The 21,623-nt window shown below is 44.9% G+C and overlaps 1 protein-coding gene across 1 annotated transcript in view; it reads right to left on the reverse strand.

Moving 5' to 3' along the window:
- Positions 1-21,623, reverse strand: part of IQANK1 (IQ motif and ankyrin repeat containing 1) — a 108,853-nt gene that overhangs the window by 29,197 nt on the left and 58,033 nt on the right. The window contains exons 7-9 of the mRNA XM_067560060.1: positions 11,994-12,133; positions 4,616-4,670; positions 329-421 (exon numbers count right to left, since the gene is read on the reverse strand). Coding sequence (XP_067416161.1) covers positions 329-421; positions 4,616-4,670; positions 11,994-12,133 — 288 coding nt within the window. The remainder of the gene's footprint in view (positions 1-328; positions 422-4,615; positions 4,671-11,993; positions 12,134-21,623) is intronic.

The raw sequence follows: 21,623 nt of genomic DNA on the forward strand, positions 1-21,623 counted from the left end.
TTTCTATCACTGGACATTTTAAACAAAGTCTGGATATTTTCTAAAAGATATGCTCTAGTGTAAATAAGAATTCATTCAGGAAAGTCCAATGGCCTGTGTTATGCAGGTCAGACTAGATAATCATAATGGTCCCCTCTGGCCTAATAATATATGAGCCCTACCTTCCAGTGAGACACGATGTTGGGGGCATGCTCTAATGAGCTCCTATCCCAAAAACCCTGAAATTCCCAAGTTACCCCTCAGGTCCAATGGAACAAAGGAAGCTTGTAACCTCTGGGGAGTCCCTGCTCCTCAGGCCTAAAGGGGCAGAGGGGCCTGAGAACCTCACCTGAAGGGTCAGCTCTGTATTGAACATCTGCTTTCTCTGACACTTGTCATGCTCTGTGATTCTCCTGTTCAGTTCACAATAGGCCTGCTGCAGCTGCATGGGAGGAAAAAGTAGGAAACAGATGGGGAAGAAGAAGGTGGCCCTCAACACAACTTTGTACTAGGTGAGGAGGAAAAAACAAGGTTATTTACCAGTAACTGATGATCTTCGAGATGTGTTGCTCATGTCCATTCCATTATAGGTGAGTGCATGCCACTGCGCATGGTTCCCAGAACTTTCTTCCCCTTAGCAGATCCCGTAGGGCCGGCTCTGGTGCCCCCTGGAGTCCCACACATATGCCACAGTATATGAGGCACTGCCGGCCCTATGCTCCCTCTGGCAGCAGGGACGGGAGGTGGGTTGTGGAATTGACATGAGCAACACATCTCGAAGAACATCAGTTACTGGCAAGTAACCTAGTTTTCTTCTTCGAGTGATTGCTCATGTCCATTCCACTATAGGTGATCAACAAACAATACCTTGGAGGTGGATAGGAGTTACTGGTGAGCTGCCCTCACAGCACGGCTCTGCCAAATCCTGCGTCCTCTCTCGCCTGCTGGACGATGGCGTAGTGGGACGTGAAGGTATGCACTGACGACCAGGTGGCGGCTTTGCAGATGTCTTGCAGGGGCACTCTCCAGGAAGGCTGTAGACGAGGCTTGAGCTCTGGTTGAGTGTGCTGTGATGGTTCCCAGAAGCGGCACCCTCGCCTGCTTGTAGCAGAACTTGATGCACAATGTAATCCACAAGGAGATGCGCTGGGTGGAGACAGGTGAGCCTTTCATCCAGTCCGCCACTGCAACAAAGAGCTGTGTCGATTTTCGGAACAGCTTTGTACGCTCAATGTAGAAGGCCAGGGCTCGTCTCACATCAAGCAAATGTCATCTCCTCTTCTCCTCCGAACTGTGCGATTTGGGAAAAAACATGGGGAGAAAAATATCTTGGTTATAATGAAATTGGGAAACCACCTTGGGCAGGAAGGCTGGGTGTGGCCTCAACTGCACCTTATCCTTATAGAATACTGTATAAGGGGGCTCCGAGGTCAAGGCCCTAATTTCAGAGACCCTAATTTCGGAGCTGAGGTAATGGCCACCAGGAAGGCTACCTTCCATGAAAGCATGAGCAGAGGGGCATGAAGTCATGGGTTCAGAGGGGGGCCCCGTGAGTCTCAAGAGGACCAGATTGAGATCCCAGGGCGGCACCGGGTCGCGGACCTGCGGATACTGTCTCTCCACCCCCTTGAGGAAACTGACCGACATGGGATGGGAGAACAGGGATCTCCCCTCTAGCGGCTGATGGAAGGCCGAAATGGCCGCCAAGTGAACCTTCAACGATGCCAGCCCCAGACCCTGGAGCTTTAGCTGGAGCAGGTACTCCAGGATCGCCTGCAGAGGCAAGAGGCTGGGTGGAATGCCCTGGGACTCCGCCCAAGAGGTAAACCGTTTCCACTTAGCCCAATACACGACCTGTGTAGAAGGTTTCTTGATGCCCAGCAGGACTTGTTGGACCTGCACCAAGCAGGCTTTCTCTCCCTCCATCAGCCACAGAGCCTCCAGGCTGTGAGATGCAGGAAGTACAGGTCCGGGGGCAACAGGCGACCATGGTACTGGGAGAGAAGGTCGTGCCGCCTAGGGAGTTCCATGGGCGGGGCGATTGAGAGGTCCAGCAGCATGCTGAACCAGTGCTGTCTTGGCCAAGCTGGAGCAATGAGTATGACGTCTGCCCTCTCCCTCTTTATTTTCAGTAGGGCCTTGGGCAGGAGTGAAATGGGCAGGAACGTATACATGAGGGTCCCCGTCCAGTTGATGAGGAACGCGTCAGAAATTGACCCGGTCTCAGGACCCCGGAGCGAGCAAAACCTCGGGCACTTCGCATTCCAGGCTGATGCAAATAGGTCCAGTTGGGAAACACCCCACTTTTGGAAGATCATAGTCACTACCTCTGGGTGCAGTAGTGGCAGGGTAGAAATGACCTGCTGAGGCGATCCGCCTCGTTGTTCCTCACTCCCGGGAGGTGAGAGGCAGTCAAGTGGAAATCGTCTCTCATGGCAAAGTCCCACAGGCGGATAGCTTCCTCGCAGAGAGCTGAGGAGCACACCCCTCCCTGCCTGTTTATATAAAACATAGCTGCGGTGTTGTCGGTCAGCACCTGCACCACTCTGCCTGTCAGGAATTGGAAGAACACCCTGCACGCTAGGCGAATAGCCCTCTGCTCCTTCACGTTGATGTGCAGGCGCCTGTCCTCCCCCAACCAGAGCCCCTGAGTGCTCAGGTTGACGCTGATGTGGGCTCCCCATCCCACGTCCGAGGCATTGGAGATTAGTGTGACCGACAGGACCAGTTCCCTGAACGGAACGCCCTTCAAAACTGCCCTGGGAGACCTCCACTAGTCTAGGGAGGCTAGGATGGGTGGGGGAACTGTGACCAGCCAATTCAGTGAGTGTCTGCTCGGCACATATACTGAGCACTGAGAGAGGGACTCCTTGTCCTGAGTCGACACAGACCGATGACAACACCGACCTGGATCGACTGCTAGGGGAGTGTCCTCGCTCTACCCCGGTGGCCATCTGGCGGGAGATCTTTCTACCTATTACGGAGATCTCCACCGCCCTTCGGGGGACCCGAGTGGGATTGTCCCAGGACACCGGCCCCTTCTCCTTCGGCGGGGGGGAGGGGTGTGTGGAGGTGGCGTAGGCAAAGCCAACAAGGTTCTTGCCGCCTGAAAAGCCTCCGGTGTTGACGGCGTTTGCAGGGGCACTCTCCCGCTCCCAGGAGTCCAGGGAGGCTCCCTGCACGGAGATGCCAGCACCAGAGAAGACTTGACGGGCTGTATTTGATGCATCTCCACACTTGACCCTGCCCTTACCAGTGGTGCAGGGGAGTGTCCACACTTCATGCACTGTTTCTTCTTCTTCAGCACCGGGGATATCATTCGGTGCCGAGTTGAGGGTGGTGCCGCCAGTGTGCTCTGCACTGAGGCTACGCTCGGTGCCGAGGTAGAGTGGGATGGCTCAGATGCCATAAGCAGGGCTTTTAACTGAATCCCTTGGTCCTTCTGGGTCCTCAGTTTAAAAGTCCTGCGGAACTTACATTTATCTTTCTTGTGCTCTTCCCCCAGGCACTTAAGGCACCGATCATGGGGGTCGCTGACCGGGAAAGCGTTCCCGCAGGAGGCACATGGCTTAAATCCAGGCGACCGGGGCATATCCCAGCTGCCCTAAGTCCCTCAGGGACTTCTTATCTAACTAAATTTAACACTACTTAACAACTACTTAAAACTAACTAAAGTACTTCAAATAACAGTTCAAACAATGGGGAATGGTACTTGCAGAGAGCAAGGCTAGTTCCAGCAACCGTCACGGGCAGAAAGAAGGAACTGAGGGGGCATAGGGCCGGCAGTGCCTCATATACCGCAACATGCATGCAGGACTCCAGGGGCACCAGAGTCAGCCCTATGGGATCTGCTAAGGGGAAAAAAGTTCCGGGAACTGTGTATGGTGGCGTGCACTCACCTATAGTGGAATGGACATGAGCAATCACTCGAAGAAGAACAGAATTCTTTATACCACCTATAAGGGTTAAATTCCATGTCCCCATGCACAAGATGGGGATGCAACTTTCCTGCCACACAGAGGGGATAAATTCCAACCTACTGTTCTCAGAAGGGACAGTAACCCTTTGGTCTGATCAGAGGTTGGGATCAGTTGGTTGGCTCGGTAAAAAGATCAAAGAGGGCTGACTAGCAGATAGGGCAGTATGGCTGGCAGTGTCTATGCAAGTTTCTTTAGCTGAAGTTAGTCCTGCTCTGAGCAGGAAGTTGGACTAGATGACTTCCTGAGGTCCCTTCCAACTCTATGATTCTATGATTCTAAGTGCAACTGAGCAGCATGAATGTCTGTCCCAGGCATCCACCATGAGTATAGAACATATTCCATCAACTCTGTCTTGGAGAGAGAAAAGGTGGAACTGGGTTTTCTCTCTGCAGGTACAATCCAATCTTGCACAAATGACACCAATTAGCAAGTGCTGCCCCTCTCTTTAAGACTAGAAGGGCTGACAACTGTAAGTCCAGGGATCAGCATCTAAATTTGTACCAACTCCAACTCAATCCTTTCAGGGAACAGTTGAGCAGGAAAGTTGGGCACTGAAGAGTAAAAAGAAGTACAGCCTCTACAGGGGAGGGCTGGAAATAGGGAAACAATGACACCCTGGTGGCTGTTTAATGGTTTCTAAAAAGAGCAGTTCTGACCTCCTTGTTACATCTCTCTTGCTCTTTAGCCAGCTGCTCCACTTCTTCGCTCATTCTGTGGGAAAGAATAACACATTTCAGTCTCTGAGTCCCTCACAGGGGGGAGGAGCAGGGCAGCACTGCAGTTTCTGGACCCCCTCCCCTGAGTCTAAAAGATGTCCTGATCAGACAAGGTGAGGAAAAGGAACCAAATGACATCCCCCCCTGCACTGGGTCAAACTCTTGGGCAACACCTGGGCCATTAAGAGAGGGTTACTCACCTTGTGCAGTAACTGAGGTTCTTTGAGATGTGTGTCCCTAGGGAGCTCCACTGTAGGTGCAGCAGCACCTTTGCGTCTGGAGTCTGAGATCTTCAATAGCAGTACCCATTGGACCACATATGCACACTTCCCCTCCCTCACATAGTACACAGGAAGTACATATAGCGCTGTGTGGTCTGACCACCCTCAGTTCCTTCTCTGCCACAGATCCCATAAGTTACGCTCCGAAGCAGAGAGGAGGAGGGCAGGTAGAGGAGCACCATGGACAGACATCTCAAAGAATCTCAGTTACTGCACAAGGTGAGTAACTCTCTCTTCTTCTTTGAGTGATGTCCCCATGGGTGCTCCACTGTAGAGGACTACAAAGCAGTGCCGCTAGCTGGAAGGCTGGAGCTTCGGAGCGGCTTATGTGTTTGAGGCTAGGACTATGTCTGAAGATGGTGTCTGCAGAGGAATCCTGCATGATGGCGTAGTGTTGGGCGAATGTATCATAGGACACACATGTGGCAGCCTTAAATGTGTGTATTATTGGAACATTATTAAGAAATGCAATGGAGGTTGACAGTGCTTGTGTGGCGTGTGTCCTTATTGATATAGCAGGTTGCTTATTACGAAATTCATATGATAGGTACATGCACTGTGAAATCCATTTAGAGAGGCATTGTTTCAATATAGCATCCTAACCTTTCGGTGTTGGATATGAACAGTCGTGGCGATTTCCAGAATGGCCTAGTTCTATCCAAATAGAATGATAATATGTGTTTCACGTCTAGAGTATGAAGAGCTGTGTCCTGTTGACTAGTGAGTGGTTTTGGAAAAAAGGAATGGAGGTGTATGGGTTGGTTTAAATGAAAAGATATTATGACTTTTGGTAGAAATTTTGGATGTGGGTGAAAAGTCACTTTGTCCTTATAAAAACACAGTATATGACAGGTATGCCATGAGGAGCGAGATTTCTCCCTCTGTCGAGCTGAAATGATGGCAACAAGAAAGGCCGTTTTCATTGCTAGATATAGGTGTGAGCAAGTTGCCATTGATTCAAACGGGGGTCTAGTCAAGGAGTGTAAGACTAGTCTTGGACTTGAGGTTGTGGTGGGGACTCATCTGTGGGTATAGGTTTTGAATGGCCTTTATAAAACACTTAAAGAGGGGGTGTGTGAATACCGAGTGTCCCTCAATAGGGTAATAAAATGTGCATCTAGGTGCACCCTAACTGAACTATTTGTAGTCCACCTTCTTTGAGTCAACGGAGGTAGTCCAATATAAGTGGCAATGGAGCGTGAGTTGCATTGATATATCTTGAGGCTCACCAATGTTGGAATCCATTCCATTAATGTACATAGGTGCGTCTCGTGGTGTCGCGTTTGCTATGTAATAATATATGCTTTAGTGAGGCAGATCAGGCTATTTCTGGACCCCTGAACCAAGAATGAGCTACGCTTTCAGATCAAGTGTTTGTGAATTGGGATGATGAACGCACCCAGTGTCCTGTGAAAGGAGCCATGATGCTAGAAGAAGATTGATTGGCCAGCATAGCATCATACGAAGCAGGTAATTGTACCAAACTTGTCATGGCCATGTTGGGACTATCAGTATGATCCAAAATCAGACTTCCTGTATCTTGCATAAGACTCGGAACAGGAGGGGAAAAAAGGGGGGAAGGCATACAAAAGTGATCCATTCCAGGTCATGAGAAATGCATCCCCTAGTGATCCGTGTCCCAGTCCTACTCGCCAGCAAAACTGGGGGCAGTAGGTGTTCTGTTGAGTGGTGACAAGGTCTATGGCAGGATGATTCCATTGATGGAATATGGATATCTAGTTCCCATTCATGTTTGTGAGAAAAAGTCCTGCTCAATGTGTCCACGGTGGTGTTCTGGCATCCGGGAAGGTATACAGCAAAAATGAGATATTGTTTTGGAAACAAAAATTCCATAACTTGATCACCTTGGAACATAGAGAATGGGATCTTGCTCCTCCCTGTCTGTTGATATTCTACATGCAAGTGAGATTGTCTGTCATGACTCGTATAGTCTGGCGCTTGAGAAGTGGTAGGAAAGATCAGCACGCGTTGCGGATCACTCTTAATTCTAGAAGGTTGATGTGTAGGGTGGACTCGGTGGATGTCCATCTGCCCTTTATTTTGTGTTCAAGTAAGTGTGCTCCCCCGCTGATGGGGAAGGCATCGGTAGTTAAAATCATGGTAGGCAAAGATTGGAGAAAAGGGACCCTGACACAAACATTGAGATATGTCCACAAGAGCAGGTAGTCCTTTACTTATCTTGGCATGGACAAGAGTTTCTGCATGCTGTTTGTGAGGAAGGTACAGAGTGTGGAGCCAGTTCTGGAGACATCACATATGGAAACTTTTTAAAGACACCATAATAGATGCTCAATTTAAATGTATACCCCAAATTAAAAAACATAGTAAGAGAGCTAAAAAAGTGCCACCATGGCTATACGACAAAGTAAAAGAAGCATTGGAGGCAAAAAGACACCTTTTAAAAAGTGGAAATTTAAATTCTTTTGGGGAAAATAGAAAGGAACATAAACTCTGGCAAGTGAAGTGTAAAAATATAATTAGGAAGACCAAAACAGAATCTGAAGAACAGCTAGCCAAAGACTCAAAAAGTCAGCAAAAATGTTTTAAAGTACATCAGAAGCAGGAAGTCTGCTAAACAACCAGTGGGGCCACTGGTCGATCGAAATTCTAAAGGAGCACTCAAAGAAAATAAGGCTATTGCGGAGACACTAAATGAATTCCTTGCATTGGTGTTCATGGCTGAGGATGTGAGCGAGATTCCCAAACCTGAGCCATTCTTTTTAGGTTACAAATCTGAGGACCTGTCTCAGACTGAGGCTTTGAAACAAATAGATAAATTAAACAGTAATAAGTCACCAGGATTCACCCAAGAGTTCTGAAGTAACTCAAATGTGAAATTGCACAAGTACTAACTGTGGTATGTAACTTATCATTTAAATCAGCTTCTGTACCAGATGACTGGAGGATAGCTAATGTGAAGCCAATTTTTTAAAAAGTTCCAGAAGCGAACCTGGCAATTACAGGCTGATAAGCCTAACTTCAGTACCAGGCAAATTGGTTAAAACTATAGTAAAGAACAGAATTATCAGACACATAGATTAATACAATTTGTTGGGGAAGAGTCAACATGGTTTCTGTAAAGGTAAATCATGCCTCACCAATCTACCAGAGTTCTTTGAGGAGGTCAAAGGATAGGAAACAAAGAGTAGGAATAAATGGTCAGTTTTCAGAATGGAGAGAGGTAAATAGTGGTGTTCCTCAGGGGTCTGTACTGGGACCAGTACTGTTCCACATATTCACAAATGATCTGGAAAAGGGGATAAACAATAAGGTGGCAAAATTTGCAGATGATACAAAACTACTCAAGATAATTAAGTCCAAAGCAGAGAGAGAAGAATTACAAAGGGATCTCACAAAACTGGGTGACTGGGCAACAAAATGGCAGATGAATGTCAACATTGATAAATGCAAAGTAATGCACATTGGAAAACATAATCCAAACTATACATATAAAATGATGGGATCTAAATTAGCTGTTACCACTCAAGAAAGAGTTCTTGGAGTCATTGTGGATAGTTCTCTGAAAACATCCACTCAATGTGCAGCGGCAGTCAAAAAAGCTAACAGAATGTAGGCAGCAGATTTAAAACAAACAAAAGTGTTTCTTCACATAATGCACAGTCAACCTATGGAATTCCTTGTCAGAGGATGTTGTGAAGGCCAAGACTATAACGGGTTAAAAAAAAAACTAAATAAATTCATGGAGAATAGGTCCATCAATCACTATAAACCAGGATAGGCAGGGATTGCTGTTTGGCAGAGGCTGGGAATGGCTGACGGGATGGATTTCTTGATGATTACCTGTTCTATTCATTCACTCTGAAGCACCTGGCCTGGGCCACTGTCGGAAGACAGGATGCTGGGCTAGATGGACCATTGGCCTGACCCAATATGGTCGTTCTTATGTTTTTATATGTAGTCTTGCGTGTTTGACCACGAAAGTGGCTACAGCCATAAGTCCAAGGAGTTGAAGACATGTGCGTGCTGAGACTATGGGGCACACTCGAGCATTAGATATCAAGTCTATTATGGATGTGAACATGTGTGGCAGTAGGAATGCTCTTGCTTGTATGGCACTGAGTTGAGCACTAATGAATTCCAGTTTTTGCAACGGTCTCAAGGTGGATTTTTCTAGATTGATGAGGAAACCTATGTTTTGAAGACGTTCATTGTTATGTGAACTGCTTAGAGCACTTTGGCATCAGATGAGGCTTTGAGGAGGCAATCATCCAGGTATGGAAAGATTGTGATTCTTTCCTTTCTTAGGCAGACCACGACCTCTGCGAGTACCTTGCAAAAAACGTATGGAGCTGTAGATAGGCCAAAGGACAGTACTTTGTATTGGTAGTGATTGTTTCCTACAGTGAATCGTAGAACGTGTCTGTGAGCAGGATGTGTGGTGATATGGAAGTATACATCCTGTAGGTTGAGGGCCGGGAACCAATCCCCCAGTTCCAGTGCTGGGATGTGGGAGAGGGTGATCACCTTGAATCACTGCAGTTTCACAAACTTGTTTAGGTTGCAGAGATCCAGGATGGGACACCAACTGCCAAATTTCTTCTGAACCAGGAAGTAGTAGGAATAGAAGCCTTGCCCTCTGTGTTGTACAGGGACCAGCTCTATAGCTCATAGCTGCAGAAGATGGTTTACTCCTCTCTTAGGATGGGCTCATGAGAGTGGTCTCTGAAGAGAAACAGGGAGGGGGGTGGTGGGATAGAATATCCTTCCTTGACAATCTCCAGGATCCATTTGTCTGAAGTGATGAGCATCCAAGATGGTAGCAATGGAGCTAATTGGTTGCCAAACTGTTGATTTGTTCATAATGTTACAGATGGTGGGGACAGCTAGAACAGAGGGGAAGTTCTCAGGCCCTCAACCACACCTTCAATATTGTTGTTTGGTAGAAGGTGTTGAGACATTGCCCCTTGTACAGTGGGCTGTCTGCAATTATTGGGAGGGCATTGATGGTGGCGTTGATTGTCCAACTGCCACTGTGGATAGTAAGATTGAGACCGGGATCATGGGGGAAGCTGGTATTTTCTTGATCTACTCTTAGGCTGTGCAGTGCATATACCCAGGGATCTTAGTGTACCTCTGGAGGCTTTTAAGGAGTGTAATGAATTGTTGGTACACGCCGAGAATCTTTTGTCCTTCAAAACGGTAGGTCTTCAACCATCGTTTGTACCTCCTTGGGGAATCCTGAAACGTGTAACCAGTATGCCTGTCTCATTACTACTGCGGTACCAATGGATTGAGTTGCCTTTTGCCATTAGGGGCAAGAATTGTTCCTTTTTGACCTCTGGGAAGTCCTGACATAATTCCTCCAATTTACTATAGTCCATATAGCTGTATTTAGCCATGAGGACCTCATAGCTGGAAATTCTAAACTGGAGGGTGGCAGACAACTAGGATTATCTCCTGAATAGATCTAGTCATTTACAATCTCATTCAGGATATGCAGATCAGGATTGGTATTGACGATTCTTTTCCTGCAGAGTAAACAATGAAGGAGTTTGGAGTACGGTGTGAAAGCAAAATTTCCATGTTTTTTGCTGGCACATAGTATTTCCTATCTGCCTGTTTACATGTGGACGGGATAGAGGCTGAGGTGCCCATTGATAGGCAGTGCAATTTTTGCTGTAGAGGAAGTGTGGAGGATATCAATAAGCTCATGTTGCTATTCCTTGACCTTCTCTAGTTGGAGGTGTGGCGCGTCTGCCACTCTGCAAAAGAGGTCCTGAAAGTGTCTAAAATCATAGGCCACTGTGGGAACTCGTGGCATGATGGCCTCATCTGGTGAGGATGATGAGAAGCGTACAACTAGTAGTACCTCTTCTTCCTGTTCATGCTCATGCTGCTCCACATGTTCTTCTTCTTGTGATCATATTTGTGGAGGTTGTGCCTTTGGCGGTTGGGAGAGTGATGAGGATGGGATGGACGGAGGATGCTGTATCTGTTGTGTTGGGGGATTTCCAAATTGGGCCTTCTACATGGCCCAAAGGTCCCAGGATGACCAGTTCGGTGGGAGAAGAATGTGAACTTGCATCCAAAGAGGCATCTGTAATGACTAGATTCCCTGAGATGCTGAAGGATAAGTCTAGAAGGCTGGTGCTATTAGTGTCAATAGATGATCTTGCTGACCATGAGGGTCTCTCCAGAGAGGAGTAGGAACCCGCATCCGACACTGAGCAAAGGGACATTTCCATTAGGAAAAGTTTAAGTCTAATATCCCTGTCCTTCCTTGCCTTTGGTTTTAAGTCAAGGCAGTGGAAGCACTTCTGGGGAATGTGTTCCTCTCCCAGGCAACAAATACACTGCGTGGCCATCAATTATCAGGAAGGTGACCCCGCATGTCACTCACCTTTTAAATCCATGAGAGCTGGGCATAAGGGTGAGGGAATAGCTTCCCTATTGGGAAGGGAGGGAAGCAGGAGAATGAAAACATACGCTATACTAAAACTGTAGAACTGTGGAAGTTAATATAAAATAGTAAGGAAAAAAGTTTTAATTGGAAAGAAGAAAGAGAAAGAGAAATGAAGAACTGAGTATCTAAGGAAGAGTTTACTATCACACTGAGGAGAAGAGAAAAACCGGGCTCTGATAAGAGCTCTGTTCCAGACCACAGGCAGTAGAGAAGGAACTGAGGGTGGTAGGACTATACAGCACTATATATACTTTCTGCACACTGTGCGAGGGAGGAGAGGTGTGCACGTGCGGTCCGATGGGCAATGCTATTGAATATCTCCGACTCCAGACACAAAGGTGCTGCCGCACCTACAGTGGTGCACCCATGCAGATATCACTCGAAGAATTACTTGAAATTCCTTCTTTTACCCCCTCCTATTTTACTATTTCTGCCACTTTCTTAGCTTTCTCTTTTTGCCTTTTGTCTCATAAATTCCAAGTTCTCAAACTGTAACCCATTCAAAAGGTAAAACCTTTTCAGTTAACAGTGTTGTGACTGCTGTATCTAACCATCTTCCTTTTCCTGGCTATGGCTGGAGTGCAGATCTCACCGGTGAGTTTCAGCTTCTTTCTGCTTTTTTTCCACCAGGGCTCTTCTTTGCTGTTCAGCCTCCAGCTTCTGTAGCATCAGCTCTGTCAGGTTGATGTCCCAGGAGTGCAGAATGGCAACCAAGCTGTCCAAAGAAGCAACCTTATTGGAAACAAACACCATTGTGGCTGAAAATACATAAATTAATGGCTAGGAACAACCCTCCAAACTCAGCAGCACCAACAATGGATACTAGGGCTGGGAACACAAGCCCTCTTCTCAGCAGCATTCATACTGATCATTAAGGCTGGGAACTCGTCTCACAGAAGTGGAACCAAAGAAAGGGCAATCTGCATCACTAATCTCATAGGGACTGTTAACCCAGTGTAGTTTCCTTAATCCAAATAATCAATCTTAATTTGAGGTACTGTCCTGTTGACACTATTTTACTCTTTGTGAACCCGATAGGATGATTTATCTCAACCTTATAATTAAACTGTCTGCATCACTGCAACGTACGAGTGCCTGTCAATCAGCCTTTGCTTACATAAAGTATGGTGACTGTGATACGACCCGTGCCCAGGGTTGCCAACTGATAATGCCAAGGTCAGGGCAGGCTGCAAAAGGACAGCAGATTCTCCCCACGCTGTTGGGTGACACTGAAGCCCGACACGAACTGCTCCTGATTTCCCCACACTGGGCATCAAGAAGCCAGTCCACAAATGCCCACAGCCCCCTTTACTGCATTTCAGCTCCAGGCTCCCAAATCAACACCAGGTCCAGTAAAGAGATCGGTTACTAGAACTCTCTGCTCTTTACTAAAAAGGTTCCCTCTGACCCCAAGGGGTCAGCCACAGCACCAGTTCAATATAAGTTTGGATCTCACCTAAAATACCCACTGGCAGCCAATCCTTTAGTATCTAAAACTAAAGGTTTATTGTAAAAAGAAAGAAATAAACCATGAGAGAAATGTTAAAGGGTTAAAGTAAATCACAGATATACAAATGATTAAAAGTCCATTTACATCAGGTTTCTGGAAGAAATGTGGATTTGCAGGCTTGTGTAGTTCTCTCTGGTTCACATCCAGTACCTGGATGGGTCTAAGTCCTTCGGTTCAGTTGCAAGATGAATAGATCCAGAGATAGGTGTGTGTCTGCAGACTGGACAGGAGCAAAGACAAGATGGTTTCTCTGGCTTGATCTTATAAACCCCCTCCTCCGGCCATGCGGCCTGTGGGAGTCACAAGACCCAAAATGGAGTCCATAGTCACATGGGCCAATCCTGGTAACTCCTCTGGTGTGCCTCGGGTCCATAGTCACATGGGACAGTCCTGATGCTTCATCAGGTAGGCTGCCTTCAATGGAGTCCAGAGTCAAGCAGGTTCTGGTGACTCAGTGGTGATGCTGGCTTCTCCCTCAGGGCCCCTTGCACCTGGGAATGCCTTAATGGGCCATTATGCAGGCCATTGTTATGCAGGCCTTCCTATCTGGGGTGTTGCCCAGGCAGAACAATTTGAAATACAGATATCTCAAATACATCTATAACTTCCATTTCAAATATTACACATGAACAAAAGTATTATTATCTTACTTAGCACATTATAACCTTCCTAACAGTACCTGACATGGCATATCCCACATGGATTATTATGATTCTGCCATATTGATGTCACCCAATATACTAAATGCCCCCCCACTCAAGCCAGCCCGCATGACAGTGACTTACCCTACGTTAACTGTAGCTCGAGATGTGTTGTCGGCATTGGATTCCACTCTTGGTGCTCATGTGCCCCATGCATGTAAGATTGGATTATTCTAATAGCTGTGTCTGTTGGAGTCATGCCTGTATCGTGGGCACTCTTACAACTCTCACAGCTGAGGATGACCTCTTAGATCTCTTGTCAATAAGGATCCCTAGAGTCAGGACTTTTACTTGCAAAGACAGACAGCAGATCATGGAATCTGTGTGGACAATAAACCTAAGAACCACAGATACTGTAGGGTAAATAACTGTACTTTCTTCTTCAAGCAATTGTCCATACTGATTCCACTCTTCATCACTAGCAAGCAATATCCTTCCTTAGAGGTGAGTAAGAGGAGTATCACCTGGAGAACCGCTCTACTGAAGTTTTGAATCTGACCTTGAGGCCTGCACCAAGGTATAGTGTGTAATAAACATGTGGACCAAATACCATCTTGCTATTCCACAAATCTCTGTTAAAGGGAACTCAAATTGAATGGGATCTGATATGTCCAGGTAGATCCTTCTTGGCCAGAACATAGCAAGTATGCATGTAGTTCAAAACCAACTTGAATAGTCTCTCTGGGAAAATATCATCTGTCCCCTTCCCCAATTGTGTATGTGACATTTGCAGAATAGGTAAGTCCTATTCAGTTCAGTCTTGTTTAGATACAAATTACAAGGTCCTAATAACATCTAGGGTGTTTTGCTTCTGCTGGTGAAGAAAGAGATTTAGGAAGAAGACTGGGAGGTGAATTGATTAGTTAATATTAAATTCAGAGACAATTTTAGGTAGGAATTTAGGATGAGGTCTCAGAGTGACCTTATTCTTATGAAGGATGATATAAGGAGTACCTGACAGGAGAGCCTGAATCTCCCCTTTTCTCCTGATCAAAGCTATGGCAACCAGGAAGGCTGTCTTCATCAAAAGGAGATGGATGGGCTCAAATGGAGGTTCCATCAATCACACCAACACTACGTTGAGATATCAAGGAGGAAGTTCTCTAACTGGCAGAAAGGCATGGGTCAATTCTTTGAGGAATCTTGCCAGTGTGGGGTGAGAGAATATTGTCTGGGCCAGTACTGGGAGATGGGGAGGCATAACAGTGGCTAAATGTACCTTAATTGAGTTAAGAGATAGTCCCAAATGTTTTAGTGAGAGCAAACAGTCCAGTATGTTCAAGGGGATGACAACTGTGGCTCTTCAGATCAAATGGAAAAAATAGATTCCATTTAGCTTGATAAGTTTGTCTCATGGATGGTTTCCTACTCTGAAGTAAGATGTAAAGGATTACTAAGCAGCTCCTCTCATTTGGCATCAGCCAGCCAGCATCCAAGCTGTCAGATACAGTGACTCTGGCTTCAGGTGTAGGACCTGGTAGTTGTTATGAGACAGCAGGTCAGGCACACTCTAAGGTGTTCAGTTTCCAAACTGACAGTCTCATCCAGACTGATTGCAAGAACTCTTTCACCTAAGCTGGGGCTATCATGATGATAGTCCCTAAGTCCTGTATGGAACCTTGGTATTAATGAAAAAGTGTACATGAAGTTTGGAGCCCAATGGATGCGAATAGCATCAGTGATAGATCCCAAGCTCCTGCCTCCTCTGTTGTTGCTGTCTTATCCCATGACATTCATATCAGGCCATGAAGTTCAAGAATTAATTTGGTGGCTCTTACAGGGTCCTTTGTAAAGGCTTGACCATCTGTGTCAAATTTGAAGAGTAACACTTGCCTTCCAATATTACATTTAAAATTGTGGGCAGGTCTGAAAGTCTGCTGCCGAAAAAATTTGTAAACTGGATTCCATTTCTATTGATTTTCAGTCCTGTAGTGTGCCACATCTGGGATCTTGTGATAAGGGATGTTATAGTCTGAAATGTTTTAATATCGATCAGAGGTTCTTTTATCTTTCAACCATTTATTTCAGTTAATGTTTTCCTTGACAGGGAAACAATATCCTCGACCACTGTCACTTCTGAGTTTCCAATCTTCCAGCTTTGGACAGATCACTAGCTACCTTGCTCCTGTATATACCAACCTATGATGGAATCCATTGAAAAGTCAATTTATTGTGTTGCTCTCCAATCCTCTGAGCCTCCTTATGAATTTCACTGATAATGTTCTAGTTTCTTCAAAAGGAACAGAGGATCGCTTCCAATAAGTCAATAAATATCACTACATCTATCTCTGCTTCCACTCTGTTTAATTTTACCATGCTATAAGAATAGCTTTCATTTCAGCCATATAATTCAAGTTGATAAAACCTAAACTAAAGCTCTTTCTTGTACTCTCTCCATCACACCACTGGATGAAAGCACAATAACCACCATTCTTGAAGTATTTGTCTGATGTACCATCAGTATACATATTAATCTGTTTTCCTTGTGACTAATAATGGTTGTAATAGAAAGGGAGAGCCTGAGATATGAGGCCTGGTGTAAGGGGCCTGGTATGAGGCCTAAGGCCTGAACTAAAATCAGGTCCTGCTGATATAAAGCAAAGTTAGCAAGAGTCAGGCTATGAGCAAAAATCAGGTCCGGATACAAAGCAGATGCCTGCTTGCAGGTTCACTGTCCAATACATGAACTTGGCAAGAACAGGGCTGGCATTACAAAAACAAAAGCACTCCTAGGCTCTAAATATTCCTGTGAACACATTCCAGAAGGGTAGACTAAGAGATTTTAAGGTCAGCAGGGACCATTATGATCATCTAGTCAACCTCCTGCACATTGAAGGCCACAGAACGTCACCTGCCCACTCCTGAAATAGACTTCTGGCTGAGTTACTGAAGTCCTCAAATCATGATGTGACACCCTGCACCCCCATGTTCACCCTTACAGTACAATTGTGTATTGTTTAATGCAAAGTATGTCATAGAAGATGTTTTTGGAATGCTCATGATGTACTGAGCACTATTGTTATAATAATATGTTTGTTGCAGTGTCATGTGTATGGTTGTGAGGCTTCACTATGAAATATTTCCAAAGATGTAGCCTCATGGCTTGAAACACATCCAGGCAAAACTCTCCAGGAGCAGAGGGACAGTTCACACCTTGTCAAGGCTTGAATAGGACAAACCCAGCTCAGCTTTCCAGGAACAAAGAACTGGCCTAGGCATCAACGAAGAACTAATTGGTCTCCCCATTCCCTTGGTCAGCTTGGAACCACAATGAGGTAATGCTCACTATCTCAGGACATGGATGAGTTCATGTAAGAACATTATTTGTCACCTGATCCTGAGAGGGGGGGCAAAGCCACAGAGGGGAGAAGGAACATTATAATAAAGGGAGACATTTGCCATGCTCTCTCTCTCTTCCACTTCTATCTACAAATACCACCAAGCAACTGAAATGCTGACCAAAGGGGAGAGCCTGGCTGAAGGGAAACCAGCCAGCCTGTGGGGAAAAACACCTAAGTTTGTAAGGTCGCTGGAAGTGTTAAGCTTAGTTTATAATGCATTTTGCTTTTGTTTCCGCTTGACCAAATCTGACTTGCTATTTTTGACTTATAACTGCTTAAAATCCTTCTGTAGTTAATTAATTTGTTTGTTTTATCTAAAGCAATGTTTTGGGTTTGAAGTGTATGGGAGACTTCACTGGGATTAACAAAGCTGATGCATATCAATTTCTTTGTTAAACTGATGAATTTATATGAGTTTACATTGTTGGGCAGCACTGAACATTGTAAGACAGAAGTTCCTAGGGTTACATCTGGGACTGGGGATATGGCTGAGGTCATTCTGTTGTATAATGCAAAGAATGGCTGGCTAGAAGCACTTACTCACTTGGTTAAAAGCCACTTATATGCTGAAGGCTGTGCATGAACTGCCCAGGAGTGGGGGTTCTCAAAGCAGAGAAGAGTAAGATGGGCTCCAGGAGTGGAGGACTGGGGTTACACAGCAATTCACCAGTCCAGTTTGCACTAGGGGGAATGTCACATATGGTGTAAAGACTTCAAGTTACAGAGAATTCACCATTTACAGTAGTTTAAACCTGCAAGTGACCTTTACCCCATGCTGCATAGGAAGGCAAAAAAACCCAAAGGGAAGAAAATTCCTTCTCGACCCCAAATATGGTGATCAGTTAGTCCCTGAGCATGTGGGCAAGATCCACCAGGCATATACCCGAGAAAGAATTCTCTTTAGTAACTCAGAGTCCTCCCTATCTAGTGTCCCATCTCCAGTTTGGTATTTTTGCTACTGGCAGTCACTGATGGGCGAGATGCCATCATAGGCAGTCCCATCTTACCATCCCCTGCATAAACTTATCAAGCTCAGTCTTGAAGCCAATTAGGATTTTTGCCCCCACTACTTCCCTTAGAAGGCTGTTCCAGAACTTCACTCCTCTTATGGCAAGAAATCTATGTCTAATTTCAAACGTAAGCTTGTTGATGGCCAATTTATATCCATTTGTTCTTGTGCCCAAATTGGCGCTTAACTTAAATAACTCCTTTCCTTCCCTGGTATTTATCCCTCTGATGTATTTAGAGAGAGCAATCATATCTCCCCTCAGCCTTCTTTTGTTAGGCTAAACAAGCTAAGCTCTTTGAGTTTCCTCTCATAAGGTAGGTTTTCCATTCCTCAGATCATCCTAATAGCCCTTCTATTGTGCCTGTTCCAGTTTGAATTCATCTTTCTTAAACATGGGATACCAGACTTGCACACAATATTCCAGATGAAGTCTAACCAGTGCCTTGTATAATGGTACTAACACTTCCCTTTCTCTACTGGAAACACCTCACCTGATGCATCATAGGACTGTATTAGCCTTTTTCACAGCCATATCACATTGACAGCTCATTGTCATCCTGTGACCAACCCATACACTTAGGTCTTTCCCTTCCTTTGTCGCTTCCAACTGATACGTCCCCAGCTATAGCAAAAATTCTTCTTTTTAGTCCCTAAATGCATGATCTTTGTACTATTAAATTTCATCCCACTTCTATTACTCCAGTTTACGAGGTCATCCAGATCTTCTTGTATGATATTCCAGTCCTCTTCCATATCGGCTATCCCTCCCAACTTCGTGTTATCCACAAATTTTAATAGCACATTCTCACTTTTTGTGCCAAGGTCAGTAATAAAAATGTTAAATAAGATTAGTCCCTAGATCTATCCCATAGGAACTCCACTAATAACCTCCCTTCAGCCTGCCAGTTCACCTTTAAGTATGACCCATTGTAGTCACCATTTTAACCAGTTCCTTATCTACCTTTCAAGTCTCACATTAGTCCTCATCTTCTCCAATTTAATTAATAATTAAATTGAGATGTGGAACTATCTCAAATGCCTTACTGAAATCCAGGTAGATTAGATCTATTGCATTTCCTTTGTCTAAAAAAGAAATGTTATCTTCTTGAAGAAGGAAATCAGGCTGGTCTGGCATGATCTACCATTTGTAAAACCATGTTGTATTTTATCCTGATTATTATTCACTCACCTCTAACTACTTTCTTTTTCAAAATTTGTTCCAAACCTTGCATACAACTGAGGTCAAACTATGAGACCTGTAGTTTCCTGGATCACTTTTTTTTTTTTACTTTCTTAAAAATAGGAACTATATTAGCAATTCTCCAGTCAAAGGGTACAACACCCGAGTTTACAGATTCATTAAAAATCCTTGTTATTGGGCTTGTATCTTCATGCGCCAATTCCTTTAATATTCTTGGATGGAAATTATTCGCCACACTCTCTCGATTTAGTCTCATTAAGCTGTTTGAGTTTGACTTCCACCTCGGATGTGTTTCTTCCTCCATATCCTTGTTGCCATTAGCCACCCTGTCACCAAACCTAAGTTCTTCATCAGCTCATTAAAAACTGAAGCAAAGTATTTGTTTAGGTGTTGGGCCATGGCTAAATAATTTTGAATCTCCACCCCAACTTCAGTGCTTAGCAGTGCTACTTCTTATTTCCTTGCTTTCTTCTTATTTATATGGCTATAGAACTTATAAGTTAAAATTTAATTCCCTTTGCAAGGTTCAACTCTGCTTGGCTTTTGGCAGTTCTCCATACACTTTTTTTTTTTTTTTTTTTTTTTTGGGGGGGGGGAGGGGGGAGAGGCAGTTTTTTTTTTTTTTTGGCAGTTATCCATACACTTTCTGACCTCCAAGAAGTAGCTTTCCTTGTTGAATCCTCCCATCTTCCATTTCCTGTAGGCTTTCCGCTTTCTCATAATCACCTGTTTAAGATGCTTGCTCATCCAGCTTGGTCTGCAACCCTTCCCTACAAAGTACAAGAACACCCCAATACGAGCTTATAGTGTAAACACACTCCCTGAAGATAATACAAGGACACAATGATCCCTCCTAAAGATAAGGTCAGGATGTCAGGGTGATTGATAGAGATGTTTTGATAGCACCAACAGATACAAGGGTAAAGGGTAGTAACTAACCACATCAGAGATGCAATACCTAACTTGTCTGTATCAGTGTATAAAAGAGGAGTCACAGAAGGGGTGTCTTTGTCTGGGCGAGTGAGGTGTGGAAAGTCCTGCTGCTCATTGAGCTGGTCCATTGTAATGGGCATACATGTGTTAGTGGTCCTGTAGAGGCTACAGGATACTAGGACTGTGCTTTGTTTCCAACCAGGGCCAGTTCACCCCTCCTTAGCAACCCGGTGACCCTGAGCTTCCAGGGATCACCATATTGGTGCCAAACTTAGTGCGGGCACTCAATTGGTGTAGCACACTGAAGCCTAGAACTCCTGAGCTTAAGCGATCCACCAGTCTTTTCTGCAATTTTTCTTAGTGTAGCCAAGTCCATGTATTTTTTCAAGTAAGGCTCCAAAAAGAGACATTTACTGAAGTAAATGAGTTCATGTGAAGGAATTATTGGGCATACAAGCTTCTTCATGCACTTTACCCTCCTGTCATCAAAATGCTTTTGTTTCTTCTTTGTAGCTTTTATACACCTTCTGAAATAAAAAGATTGTTTCAGCCTTGATTTGGTTTTCCAATTCCTGAAGAAGCCTGAACAGTGATGACATTCAGGTAGGGAAGACGATTTCCGTATCAAATTAGCTGTTCTTTCCTACTATTCTCAAGAAGTTGAACATCAGACTTTTGTTCACAAATTGCAGTTGGAATAGATCCTACACTTCCAATTTCCTCTGGCACTTTTTGTAGCATGTTGTAACAAGCCAACCACAGAATATCTGCGTGGATGACTACCTGGAGGAACAAGGGCTTGAGGGACTACTCATGATTCTCAAATCTCTGCTGAGGTGATCCATTTGGGTGTTCTGAAGGCCTGGAAGATGGAAAGATTCCAGGGTCACCTGATGTTGAACGCTCTACAACCACAGGCTCAAAACCTCTTGGCAGGGGAGGGAAAATTATCACATCCAATCTTGCCAGTTGATGTAGTGGATCACTGTGGTGTTGTCTGTAAGCACTTGCATGGTGAGACCACAAAAGAGAGGTAGGAATGCTTTGCATGCCAATCAAATAGCTTGGAACTCTAGCACACTGATGTAAAGGGAAATCTTGAGAAGTGATTCCTTCCCCTGGATCTGGAGTTGACATAGGTGCACGCTCCCCACCCCTAGGTGGAGGCATCTACAATCAGGATCTTTGAAAGGAGGAATACAGAGAGTGGAACTCCTTTGTATACCTGGTCCAGTTGCATCCAACAGTTTAATGATGATAGGATCTCCCTGGGAAGGGTAATCCATTTGCCCATGCTGTCTCAGTTGGATTGATATGCTGAACTCAACCATCTTTGTAGCACACAAAGGTGTGTCCTGCATCATGCCAGGCTACATGTTCATGCCAACATGTGCTCCAGAAGTTTCATACAAATTTTCAATTGTGTTACCAGCCACCCTCTAAGTTATTATCTGATGTTTGTCATCCTTTGAATTCTTTGTTATGGAAAGTAAGTGCTTGCTGATTTGGAATCTAACTCTGCTCCTT

Source organism: Emydura macquarii, unplaced genomic scaffold (genome assembly GCF_026122565.2).
Source record: "Emydura macquarii macquarii isolate MOO-44397 ecotype Brisbane River unplaced genomic scaffold, CSIRO-AGI_Emac_v2 contig_2246, whole genome shotgun sequence".
Taxonomy (NCBI): domain Eukaryota; kingdom Metazoa; phylum Chordata; order Testudines; family Chelidae; genus Emydura; species Emydura macquarii.